The 13,855-nt window shown below is 35.6% G+C and overlaps 1 protein-coding gene across 6 annotated transcripts in view; it reads right to left on the reverse strand.

Annotated features, from left to right (window-relative positions):
• Positions 1 to 3,725: 3,725 nt before the first annotated feature.
• The window catches only part of LOC108688814 (MAGUK p55 subfamily member 5-A), a 66,907-nt gene continuing 56,777 nt past the window's right edge, over positions 3,726 to 13,855 (reverse strand). For all 6 annotated transcript variants that reach the window (XM_018195266.1, XM_018195270.1, XM_018195265.1 and 3 more), the window contains 9 exons: positions 12,888 to 13,061; positions 8,662 to 8,884; positions 8,014 to 8,249; positions 7,270 to 7,597; positions 6,919 to 7,127; positions 6,203 to 6,402; positions 5,947 to 6,119; positions 5,700 to 5,864; positions 3,726 to 5,291 (listed from right to left, as the gene is read on the reverse strand). In XM_018195266.1, coding sequence (XP_018050755.1) covers positions 4,801 to 5,291; positions 5,700 to 5,864; positions 5,947 to 6,119; positions 6,203 to 6,402; positions 6,919 to 7,127; positions 7,270 to 7,597; positions 8,014 to 8,249; positions 8,662 to 8,884; positions 12,888 to 13,061 — 2,199 coding nt within the window. In that variant the 3' untranslated portion in view covers positions 3,726 to 4,800. The remainder of the gene's footprint in view (positions 5,292 to 5,699; positions 5,865 to 5,946; positions 6,120 to 6,202; positions 6,403 to 6,918; positions 7,128 to 7,269; positions 7,598 to 8,013; positions 8,250 to 8,661; positions 8,885 to 12,887; positions 13,062 to 13,855) is intronic.

Here is a 13,855-nt window from a genome sequence, read left to right on the forward strand (position 1 = left end):
GCGCCGGATGCGGAAGATTGGATAAACAAGAAGTCAGAGGTAACGAGTTACACAAATGAGTTATTAGCTGAAAATGAGCGTCGGCTACGGTGACGGTGAAGGTGGCGGCGGCGGCGGCAAGCGTCGATAGAGACGCAAAGGCCGTGCCGAAAGCGAAGGCGACTCACCTCGTACTCTCCTGCGGACCGAGCTATTTTCAGCATCGATCCATTTCCATCGAAGAAGAAACATGCGCGCGGCCACACCACCCACCGCCCCTGGCGACGGCAGCGACGGCGGCGGCCTCAAGAGTTGTTGACGGTGTTTCCTGTCAAAGCGATGAAATCGCAGCCGACAATGTTCAAGGGTGAAGGAATATCATTGAAAAATCGCGATATCTTATGAGATCCAATAATGGTGCCAAGGATTGAAGGACAGAAATTACCTATTAGTTCAAAAGGCAGCTAGATTTTTTTCACTTATTTCACCAAACATGAATTTTATTATTATATCGAAATAGAATAGCTGGAATGACGGTCTGGCAGTGGCTCTGGGGATGGGGAAAGATGATACATGCTCAAGTACAAAAAGAAAGAAAATAATGCACTCACGTTATAATACGAAGACTAAAACTTTTTTTATTAATTACTGACTTCATTAAAAACGATATAATCATAATTTAACAGCAATCCTTTAATTGGGACGCAACATGATGGTATACCTTCAATCGTGTAAAAAAATAATTAGCTTCATAATGCCAAAGTTGAAATTTTTTGTGATAACTTATATAATAAAATGTAAAAATGGTAATCTAGCCGCTTGCTGATGGAAAGATAGCTTTGGGAGCTGATGATAACGAAGTTCTTGACAAAACGTCCTGAAAAATTGTTGTCAGATTATATCGTTTTTAATGAAGTCAGTGCTTTATAGATAACAAAAAGATCCAAATCGAGACATAAGACATCTTTTAGACGTCTTGTGGAAAAACGTCTTTAAGATATTTTTACGTCTTATATCTTATTTTTTAAACAAGCGTGTTATCTGGATAATTATAATTAAAATAGTTTTAGCCTTGGTATAATAATGTAAATGCATTATTTTTTTTACAAATTCGAGCATGTACCGTCTTACCCCGTCTCGCAGCGCCACTGCCAAACCGTCATTTCAGCAATCGTATATACACTTCAGTATAACAATAAAATTCATAAAGTAAGTTTGGTGAAATGAGCGAAAAAATCCAATTGCTTCTCAGATGATATGATAAACTATTCTTATTAAGATTTAAAGAATTAATTAAATCGCAAAGAGGGGATGCTAATGTCATGCGAATTTATTGATTCATATTGATCAGCATATAATTAGCTCTCTGTTATTCCAATTCCTATAGTGTGGATTATATGAATCGGCATAGGCTAATAATAAATGTAGTATATAGAGCTCGTTAAATAGGTCGGAAATATAACTACAGTTTTATTGTTTAGTGATTCTTTAATATGATTGGTTCTTGCCTTTAGTTCTTTGCTAGATCTAAAAGTAAGAATCAATCATATTAAAGAATCACTGAGCGTTATGATTTGTTTTCTCTACTGACTGCTGCTATTCACTCTGTGGAACCGCAACGTCAATCACTGACTGCCAACTGCAAATGCTATTTTGTTTGGTAAAAGAGGCATTCGTGTAAACATTACAAAATCCATTTGCAAAATGCATCCTGTACTAAAATATTGCAATAAGTTTCTCATCAAGTAAACTTACGAATAATAATATTCGTATGTTACTTTTTTTTTTCAATAATATCCAATTGTTAATCGGAAATAAATTTAAAACTAAATTAAAGACGGGAATGTTAGGCTTGGTACGAAAATACTACGAGAGAATACCTTGTCATCGATGGTCAAATGTCTTTTTTTTTTACGAACAGAAAAGATTAACATGAATAGAGATGGTATTGTTAACAATGGAAACAATATATTATCTACAATCAAGACTCTTTCGGGACACATATTCGAGGTTTGATAATCTTGTAGCTCTCGCAATATATGTGGGCATGTATATACGATGTATATACATATTCGTATATATTTCTCTCCTTCATACATATATTTCTCCTCTTTGAAATTGTACGTTTATTTTACACGTGGAATTAATATAATTAATAATAATATGAATAATATATAATAATAATAATAACAATAATTGTAAGAATAATAATGTACATACTTTCACCGTTGTTGTTTACATAATCGTGATGGTAATCATAATCATGCGTATAATGATCATAATTATGACGTAATCATAATTAGTACAGGTTTGCCAAGTGAAGAATTGCTGTCGAAAAAATTTGATTCGCTTGATTTGATACAAATGTGTATCCGAGATTTATTTAATACACAATACGTGCCGTCCATTACGCAGGGCGGTTATACGTTATTTTTCGGCATTTGTCTGCCATGATCACTCGACAAAACAGCACATGCAAGAATAATCATAATAATAATAATAATTCGGATAATAATAATTAGAAAAATTAATAATGATGAATTCGAATAACTATCCTTCCCTTCCTCTTTCTCTCTCTCTCTATCTTTTTCTTTCTCGCTTCCTTTCTCTCTATACATAAGTGCACAATTATTTACATAATCAATATAATGACAAATTCTAGGGTGCCTCTTGAGCGCATTTTAAAACTTGGATTCATCTGGAAATAATCCAGGATTATTTGGCACATCTTGCTTGCGTCCTTTCACACGCGGTCTGATACGTGGCACGATATTGGACCGTCATGCATTGATTGGCTCTTAGAAGATCGATTTTAAATAGCTAAAAATTGAAATAACGATTTTTTTTTCACCGTAGACACATCTCTCTAAGTCGCGCGTCCATTTTTACGACTGTTTCACATTGAATTTAGTGTATCTATCTTTTTCTCTCTGGATCGACTAACATTACACAGTTGATCTAATCACGATACAATAGCCCACAATCTCTATACGAACGACACATCTTTGCCGAATTTACCGGAGCTCTTAAAGTCATCGAAGAAAAGAAAAAAATACAGAAAAGTTACTTTCCGATATAATACACAATTATTGCTAACGCAAGATATATTTATAAGATACACATCGCGCACTTGCATTTACCGAATAATTTCCAATGAAAAACCACAATGGCCTTTCTTTCTCTTTCTCTACTACACATTTTTTTCTTTTCTATTTCGCATCGATCCCTATTTTCGTAGCGATACAATGACACAGATAAACATTTTTTATCCTATTCAATCGCGTTGCGTAATAATCGCTCCCTGTAAAAAAACACTTAGGAGAAATAATTGTTTTATGCGAAATTTTCAAAAGCTTATATACCGAAGTCACAGTCGAGCCTAAGTCTATTGCGTTTAACGAATCTACAGGTTCGAAACACGAGTTTCTGCTCTCTAAACAAACAAATGTCTAGGGCGAACGATAAAACGTTAGCGAGTTTCGCCTTTTTCGACATCGCAGACGTTTCCTCTTGCGTTCGAAGAAACGCATAAAGTGCGTCGTTATGCGTGTGGGATCGTCGTTTCGGAATTTTTTTTTTCCTTTATAATAAGAGCTTCCGCTTGATTAGAATAACAGGACTGCCAAAAATTTCTAACCAAAATTTCACGTGAAAAAACGTGCAACTCTCTATGATCGTATGCAAAAGTTCGATATGTGTGTGTGTGTGTGTGTGTGTGTGTGTGTGTGTGTGTGTGAGACTGATTCGCGATAAACATAAAAAGAATTAATTACATTACGCAGAATTAATAATGTAATGTTAATATATTCGCACGTGCTACGCTGAACAAGAATCTTTTAAAAAATCTGGATCGAAGCTTCGATTCCACTTATTAAAATTTATCAAAATGTATGTGCGTAGATCATAGAAAATTACACGATATTTTCACGAGTTCCCTAAGTTAGAAATTTTTCACTGTTAGGAGACATCAGGTCAGGTACACTTCCTCATGTAGAACGGGCTAATATGTAGAAAGAGCAAAATGCTCGGCAGATGTGCTTTGGCGCACCGAAAAGATGATACTTTTTGTATACTCGCGCATCTAATATAATAATATTAACCGCTTAGGGAATGGGTCAGTCATGAGAATTTAACCGTAAATACCTCTTCGACGTACGAACGTATTTCAATCGGAATTATCTCGGGATACCAAAAGTAGACTAAATCGCAGCAATTCTGTTTGAAATTTAAGCGGAACTTAAATTTAAATTTTTCGTCAGATTATCGTCCGCGATTTGATTACATATTCGCTTAAATTCGAAACATCATTGACATGCAACCGAGTCTCGAAAACTATCTCTTTCACTGTGATTTCAATATGGTATATAAATACCATATTCTTTTTTTCTTCTATAACAAATGCAAGAATCTACGTCGAGGAGTAGTTCGTCACAAAGGTTGTGAAAATTTTTTGCAGAACATTCATTCTCTTTTCTATTTCTTTTCTTCCCTTTCTCCCTTTGAAGATTGCTCCGTCATTTTCATGGCACCAAAGTACGACAACACGCGCGGAAGACTCTGTCAGGCGAGTAGTACTTGCAATATAATAACCGGGGAAGATTTAAGATTTGCGTAAGAAACATAAAACTATGTAACAGGCACCTGTAGAAGAACCAGTTCTCCGAATTTTTGTCAGACTTGCTTGAAGTCTTACTTGGAAAATTGCGTGAAAGCACTTGTCTTGCAAACAGATACCGCAATACTGGCCTCCGATCGCCGTCCTCACCGTTGAGACATGTATAGAAACGCTCGTCTTAAGCGCGGCGATTAAGACTGCTTAAGTTACTGAACCCAAGACGCAGGCACCCACTGAGGTTCTCTCTCGAGCGAATTAATCTCCGTGAGGAGCTGGTTATACGCCCGATCCGTATCGTTGTTGAGGATAAGCATATCAAATAGATGGCCATACTTATCCTCCATCTCACGGGCCTTCTCGATTATGTCTTTTAATTCTTCCTCTTTGAAGCTTTCGTTGTTCTTGATCCTCTTCTGCCTAAGCTTCTCGAGGCTCGGAGGCGCGATAAACACAACATACGGCTTTAGATCCGAATTTCGCAGGATCTTGAGACTCTGGGGATGCAGGTTTAAGACACAGATTTTCCCGGAATTAACCACTGTCCTGATGGCCTCCACGGACGTGCCGTAATATGCTTTCTCGTATTCGCCGTGCTCGACGAACTTCCGACAAAGAATATCGGACTCGAACTGAGCACGAGAAATAAAATGGTAATCCTGCCCATCGACTTCGGAATCTTTCTTTGGACGACTTGTATCTAGAAATCGAAGAAATGGAATGTATTATTTAGATTATTTTTATGCTTTATTTAGGTTAAGATATTTCTTTTAAAACATTTTCAGATCTAAATTTTTAAATACTTTAACAAGATCGGTTTTTCCGTGTATAAAATAGTAAATATTCATAGCAGATTAATTATTTAATTGTTTTATTGGTTATAATAATCTTAGCTTCACATTATACAAAATATATTATCTTAGTCAGTCATGTTAATCAATTAATTTCAAGTTAATCAAGTTTATCAGGTAGGCTTTATAGCAACAGCATTGCTGGTGTCTTACCTTTTGTGTCTATCTCACATTTATGTATGTACATCTTATTGTCAATATATTTCAAGAGTACAATAAATTAAGTTAAATTAAATTTAAAAAAAAATGACATTTACGTGGTATCGCTGCAGCAAAACGTTCGCTGTCCTGCATCAATCTCTGCCTAAGTTCGTGCCGTCCGATATTGGGTGGTCCGATGAGTACAATTGGCCTCTTGTGATTTGCACGAGGATAGTATAAGGCGACTTCCTCATACGTCAGCACTTCCTCGCTGTCGTAATCTGCAAGAAAACTTTGCGTCTAAGAATAGTCTTTAAACAATTTATAATTGACATTAGGTCAGTCAATTTAGGCTTTACATACCGTCTATGGCAGTTGTTGCATAAAGTGGATATCCATCGTCATTGAAGTTCGCGCCGAACTTGTTTCGTTTCTTCTTCTTTGGATTTTTTCTGGCGCACAATAACGTGCTAGATTTTTTCGAACCTCGCATCGTCGATTTGTCACCAGCTATCGTCTGCTTCATGGATTCTCGCCTGTATAGGTAAAACAGAATGCCATTTTCAATGGAATATTTAAGTATTGGCGCGATTATAATCTTCGATTATAATTAACTTACTGATGTTGAAACGCTCTGCTGGGTATTAGACCAGCCAGTGTCTGGTCTTCTTCACCCTCTCGATATGCTTGCCACCAGTTAGGATCCTCTTGAGAAATTACGTGGAGTACATCACCTTTTTGAAAGCTTACGCCCAACTCTCTGCACGGTATGTATGGGTCTTCCTCGGGATCGTAATCGAAATGCGCTCGTATATGTATCTAGATGCAAATAAAAGTAAAAGCTTTATGGTTACAAATGTCATGTTATATCTACGTTGTGTCCGTGCAATAAAGCCAGCTGTTTCTTATTAGCATCGATCTAAAGATAATTTCTGTACGAGTAACTTACAAGTATCAATGTCGTGTCGTTAAGATAAGAGAACAAATGTCATATGCTTATATGTATATTCGCTTTTATACGTACGTTGGTTCAGTCAAAGTAGATGCACTGAACAAACTTTAATTAAGCGAACGACAGAATGACTAAATAATATTGATTTTCTTGACAGATATCGAAATCGTAAAAAGACATTCAAATGTAAAAACGATTAATGTCATTTATATCTTGGAAGTTGAAGGACAAATGTTTTTTCTATTTGACATTTGCCCTTTCACCTCCAATATCATCACCGGTAATATTGGTTGTTCTAATTCAAGATCCACGGATACGATAGTCTACATTTCTAATACGAGAATATTCTAAATATATCAGGATGTGTGCTGTATATGTCGTACCTGGGTCGTGTCTTCTCTCCTTAAATTATTTCTGTGGCTCGTTGGAGCCGGAAGTACCAAGAACGTGAGACTACCCTGCATGCCAGCAAGAATATCACAAACTTCGTTGACAGTCTTGCCGCGCATTTCTACTCCGTTTACCTCGAGAACCTCGTCGCCCTCATGTAGAAGTCCTGACTTATCTGCCGCACCACCACGAACGACACGTCCTTGAAAGACAGAATTAATTTTAGTGTTAGAAATAATGTTCTCGGAATTGAACGATAAGATTATACGACAAATATTCAGTAAACCACCGGTATACTTTTAGCAGAGATAGAGGAAATGACAATTGCATGTAAATATAACTACCTATGATTACCGCATCCCCTTCGTTTCTGACGGTAGCACCCAAAGGTTCGTTAGTTTTCTCAATTCGGATAATTTTAATGTTGTCGACTACACGGGAATCTTTCCAACTAGACGTCGGACTAGGCGGGTCACTGGGTGGAGAGGACGGACTTTGCTTCCTTTGTAAACCTTCCACGTAGGAGACGATAGAGTCGTGCGCCAGAAGCAGAGCCTCCATGTCGTAACTTGTTAGAATACTCGTTAACTCTTCCACGGCGGCTATTGTTTCTGCTCCGCCGACACCTGTTGCGGTCGACGACGATTGCCATTTTTCAAGGATATCCACGCACTGAAACATCAGAACGCCAAAGCATTAGAATTATGACATAAATCGAAACAAGTAAATAATAATAACATATTTAATACGTAAGAAGGTCCTTCAGAGATTTGTTGGATAAATAATATATTAAAAATATATGACATGGGATACAGTTTCTGAATTATACATTTATATTTAAAATTCATTGGAAAAAGGCCTCTATTTAATTAAATAGAAATTACAAAAAAAAACATCATTATTAAAATATTTGAGAAAACAATTTTAATAAGCTTTTCCATTATTCTAATTAAATTACATACACAATGTCGTATACTAGCTTCACGATTAGAAAAAATTTTTAATTAGTAAACAAAAATGTATTGAATAGCATGAATAATATTATAGATCTTCTCTTTTATGTTATAAATTATCAATTTTATACATACATCTCGCGCTAAATTCGATGCATCATCGGCATGATGTTTGAAAATCTTGCTCGTCCTTAGTCGACTTTTTAAAGTATGACGAGTCGCCAGGGCAGACGCAAATCGATTCTGCACTAAAAGTGTTCGGACTGCCTCGAGCTCGGCTTCGACACCTGGACCCGAAATACCGAGAGCACCTGAAATATTCCGCAGTTGGAGCTGCAGCCTCTCCAGCGTAGCAACGACCTCGCCGTACGCTGAAATATGAAAGGTATACTTGTTAGAAACTTCCTTGCGGAATCCTGTGCCGCCACACCCGCTGTTTATTTACGCTACACAAGCAGGCTATAAGGGAAGAGCAAGGAACTATATTTAGTAGCATTCAATTTTCAACAACTTTCAGAATTCTTTAAATACCGTTTTCGCGTTTGTAAGTTCATGAAATTAAATGCAAATGAGATAGAATAGGTAAAAAATTCTCTTCAAATAAAACAATACAAAATTAAAAAATCTTAAATATTAATATAAAAATAAATAAAGAATATGAACTGTATTATATTCAATTTTCTTAATTAAGTTTATTTGTTTTTCTTTTTACATTTTCTTCTTGTAATATTTTCTTTTTAGAGAAAACTGCGAGAATATATTTGAAAAAGAAAAATTACTCACTGAGAGGCCTGGGCGGCTCCTCCACTTCTTGGATTGCATTAGGAGTGGCGTGTGTAATTCGACTGACGCCGGTGGTCACCTCGTCCTGTGCATAAGCAAGATTTCCCTGGCCACTGAGGCTCGTCGCGTGGCTCTCCAAAGCTTGAAGCTTTTTAGAGCCACGGAGAGAACGGCTGAGCATTTCCTGTCTTTCCTCCTCATCTTTCCGTTTTCGTAACTGCTCCTGTAAGTGTGATATGACCGGTAAGCTAAATTTTCTTTTACAAGATATAAAAGTGTTCATGGAAATTTAAATCTCATAGCAAAACAGAACTCTCCGATACGTGTATTTATTCTAAAAATCGAGATATCAAAATTCTATATTCGACAGTTATTAAAATGTGTTTGACACGTATCTCTTTATAAAATATTTCACATTTTATTTTTTTTTTAAAAGATTAAATAGAATATATTCTTAAATGTATTTTAGACTGCAACCGTGTATATAATAAATAATAAGATTAAATAATAAGATAAAAAAAACAGAGAAAATTTGTATTAAACTAAAACTTATCACGGTTCTCTTTCTGTAATTTATGTACTATTTATCTTTGTATTATTAATTAATATTTAATTATTATAATTATTTATTTCTTGAATGTATGCATTAGAAAAAAAAAATATTTAACATATTTTGAAAACATAACATTTTAATCCAAACCTGGTTAGATTGTCTTAAGGAAATCTTGTCTTATTGAAGTATTATAATTATGCTGATTATGTAAAAGTCTGTGAAATAATTGCTGTACACATCAACTGTATGTAACGAGTGTCGCAAACACATACGATTTGCTGCAAAATTTAAAGACCACTCAATGCGGTTGCAACTTGCGAAAAGTAAGAAATTCTTGAATGATATTCAAGATTCAATTGAGCTTTTTTGCGAATACCAATTAATTAATTATTTCGAGATAGCTTATATCCAGAAATGTAAAGGTTTTAATTCTCAGTCAATTGGCAAATCTGGCACAATACACATCAATATACATATCTCGCTCTCTCTCTCTCTCTCTCATATATTCTGTAATATTCTATATTATATATCTACAAATAATGTTTGCTTATTATTGTTTTTAATCTATAAAAGTATTTTCAACAAAATCTGTTTCGTTTCATTACTCCGCATAAATCTCGTTATTCATTAATTTTATAAAATGAATCGCTCTTGTTTTTGAAGTTTATATAATCGCATTACGTGAATGTATGAATTAATTAATTAAAATTATTAGGTTAAACAAAATAGAATATCAAATATTTATTAACTGAGAGATTTTCTAAATATTACAAAAAAGAAGGTTCCCAAATTTTCAAGAATTTGTAAATAAATATTCATACTTAAAAATTCTATATTTTTATTATTATTTTCGATATATGCAATGCTGTATTTAGCAAAGTCTAATTTGCAATAAACTTTTTTATTTTCTTTATGAGTCAGTAATATCTACTTGCGATCAAATTACATGAATTTGTCATGCTATCGGCGATACTATTTGTGATTCGTGATCTACGCCCACCGGTGTCAATTGATAAAGTCATCATTAGTCAGCCATCGCGTTTTACCATCGTGAAATTGCAATGCGAATAACATGCCTGATAAAAAATGTTTATCTGCAATGTCGCAGTAGTCGGCAGCAAAACATACGACTCTTAATTTTCATTTATATAACGAGCATCTCGTTTTGCCGCGCAATGCTATGTATGAGGATAAACATATCTCAATGAAGCCCTATTTACCTCGATAGTGAACGTAAGGTTTCCTGTCTCGAATTCTCGCCCTCCTGCACAGTGTACTTAGATAACATTAACACGTATGTTGTCAACTTAAAAAAAAAATGACAGCAAAATGAATTCCGAGAAAAACCAATGTTTTAAGTTGTTTACATAAGTCTGGACGATCTCTGAGCGATGCGGTGTATCTACAATTTGTTCCAACATGTGATTCCATCTTGATAAGAATTAATCGAATTTTGTAAATAGAATGATACATAAAATTGAGGAAGAAACTTGCAATGCTTTATATATTATATTATATATTATAAATTCACAATTATTAAGGTTTTTTTAAATAGCAGCTTAAATAGTAATAGAAATATCAAAATGTAAATTGAAAAAAAATGTAAGATATGGTGGCTATTCGGTCGATACTATTGCAACTAATGACTTTCATAAAAACAGGAAAGTAAAGAAAAATGTGTTGAATTTAGGACACCTGCTGCGGCGTATCTCGAGATATTAGAGAGCAGCGAACCGAATTGAAAGTCTGAAATAAATTCTTCGTCTGCTTGAGGCAGATCAAGAAACTGAGGTCAGGAAAGTAGGAGCCGTACAAAAAAAAAAGAAGGGACCAGACAGTCCCTGAATGCAGCAGGCCTGCGAGTCACCCTACGTCTACACCTATCGAAAACTTCGTAACGCTACACTTGAGGCATGTAATCTTAGACTATTGCAGGGGTTCTTTACATTCCAGACCGCACTTGACTTAAGGCAGGTAAGAGTATGGTGTGAGGATTCCATAAGATAAACAGACTCGCGCGGCCCCGATGACGCCAGTCACGTAAGGGGTTCTGGCATTTCTCACACTTACAGATACTGAGATTGTATGAATTTCAAGCGCACCGCACTCGATTCACAAGCATATCCAGATCTCATCTACGATTTTCCACGAAGAGTTTCCACCCGATTTTTAACGGCTCGATGAAATGAAGTTCAACAGGAGTGAAAAATTATTCGAACGAGATGTCAAATGGATCTTCACGCCGCGTATTTTAATTTCAAAAAGAAGTTCCTTCTGCCTCTATCATCCGCCGAATTGCATTTATTAACGGACAAGCCAGTATTTCAGCCACGTGCGTATTTTATAAGCACACATTGAGAATAAATGGAATAAAGAATTTTCCACGTTGATCAATTCACTCGTTTAATAATTTTCAAATAATTAACGCTTGTTAACGCACGTTCTGTTAATGCGCCTAATTAATTTCCACTCGTGCAAGGTCGCACTGCAATTTATCAATTGAACCTGGGCTCGGGGAATTCGGAAACTGTGTGGCGCGACTACGTCGCGACGAATGATGCCTCGATAATAACTATTGTCATCGCAATTTCCTGCGCAACGGTCACGTGAGTAGCGAGTTATAGTACGTCCTCTTAAATAACGATCTGTCATTTATTGCATCGTTACGCAACGCGATCTCACCCACGACTGTTGCGTTATTTTCACGGTTAAAAACTCCCCGCAAAATTTCTGTTTTCCCGCTTATTAACAACTTAATCCGATCACAGGGCAAAATTGTAAATTTCGATGAAAGCAAGAGACGCAGTTTTATCGTTGTGACGAAATACCGGAGGAAGCACACGTGCCAGTTTACGAGCTAGACTGGCGGTATTACGCGGTCAACCCTTCTTCAATATGTAAATCGTGTCTCGCGCATAAAGATTTTTACGAGAATGTTTATTATTTACATGAAACAAAACCAATACGTTTCGTGGCAATTACCACGGTTGGACATAATTTTTACGTACAGCGAAATCGATTACATAAAATTTATTCTTTTAACAGACGCGGCTTCAATATTAATAATAATAAAATAAACGCTTCGTAGCATTCATAGACGTAATGTGATAGATACAAACTGCAACATTGCGCATTCCCTGATCTTAACTTCTGTGAAAAAGAATTATCAGCATTTATCTTCAATGTGATACTTTAGAAAAAGAGAACGATATGCATCAAGCTATCTCATTCTTTCTGCTCATTTAAAAAGAAAGAGTTGAACATAAAATCTTTTTCTTCATTTCTATATTTAGAAAGAGAACGATTATGCTTCAAACTACGTCATTTTTTTCTGAACCGATAGTGATAATTTCATAGAAATATGCTAGTCTATTATTATGAATATAATAGCACTTACCAGCTTTAGGCAATTTGCGTATTGACTTGAGCTTATTCTCTTAACGAATGTGCTATTAAATTTAACAATAATAATTTTGAATATATTAGGTACACATCTAATTAGGTACACATCTAATTTGTTTTCTTTCTTCTTTACGCCGATACTTACATTCCGTCATTCCTCCAAAATTCGACATGGGATTGGTAATGTTCGCGCTTTTCGAATGCTTATCATGCGTGCTTACGTGACTCGATACAACATCAAGTGCGAAAGAGTGCCGACATCATATCTTACCTGATATTTCCTGATAGAATGCAACTGCTGTTGTGTCGGCTCGGCGTTGGCGTTATCGCTCGTCTCAACATTATTGTTCTGCGTGGAGAGGCGCAAATTATCTTTCGGCGGTCTGGCAGGTGCTCTCTTCTGATCGCGCGGTGGGATGGCAGGCTTGACTCCATTGAGACCGGCCTAAAAATCCATTCCGAAACAGCTCGTATTAGTGGTCCCACGTGCCTGACGTCGCGCAAACTACTTTGCCTTTCCCAACTCTTATGGTTTCACATTCTTTTCTCTTTTATTCATTATTTTCAGTCACAAACTATTCGTATACTTCAGTTGAAGAGACTTTATAGAACCGCGTATTTGCATGCGGCAAGCGGAAGGACGAGAGGGAAGAGAAAAAGAGGAAGTTGACGTAAGCTAGATAAGCGAGAGAAAGAAAAAGATAGAGCGAGATACACTAAAAGAAAGCATATCAAAAGCAAGATTACGAAAGTAAAATGCAGAAGTAAAATGCCAACTCTTGAATGACTCGGTGATTCATCAATATACATATAATCGTATCGAAGATGATAACATACTTTTATTTATTTACTTTTAGTTATCGTTCAATCTATGTCAATTTTTTTATTAAAGGATTATTATGTTATTTAGAATCTCGAACTGTTTATTTTCTTTGTTCGTTATTTCAAAATATGTTAATTAAGATATGTACATAATTTATAGTTATACGAGCATTTTACTTTACAATTTTTATTACGCAGCTTGTGGCTACTTTACCATGCTGTTGATCTCATGTTAAATACTCCACATTCCTCTATGCATGCTCTTTATTTTGCGTCTTTAATTGAACAGCGACCTTCGCACATTTTATCTTTGCAATAATAGTCTTATCAAGATAAAGGATATTATATAAATTATATAAATATAAAGATATTACATAAATTTTTTCTTTAAAGGAAATTCCACAATTTGTGACTTTA

The sequence above is a fragment of the Atta colombica genome, unplaced genomic scaffold (assembly GCF_001594045.1).
Source record: "Atta colombica isolate Treedump-2 unplaced genomic scaffold, Acol1.0 scaffold239, whole genome shotgun sequence".
NCBI lineage: Eukaryota > Metazoa > Arthropoda > Insecta > Hymenoptera > Formicidae > Atta > Atta colombica.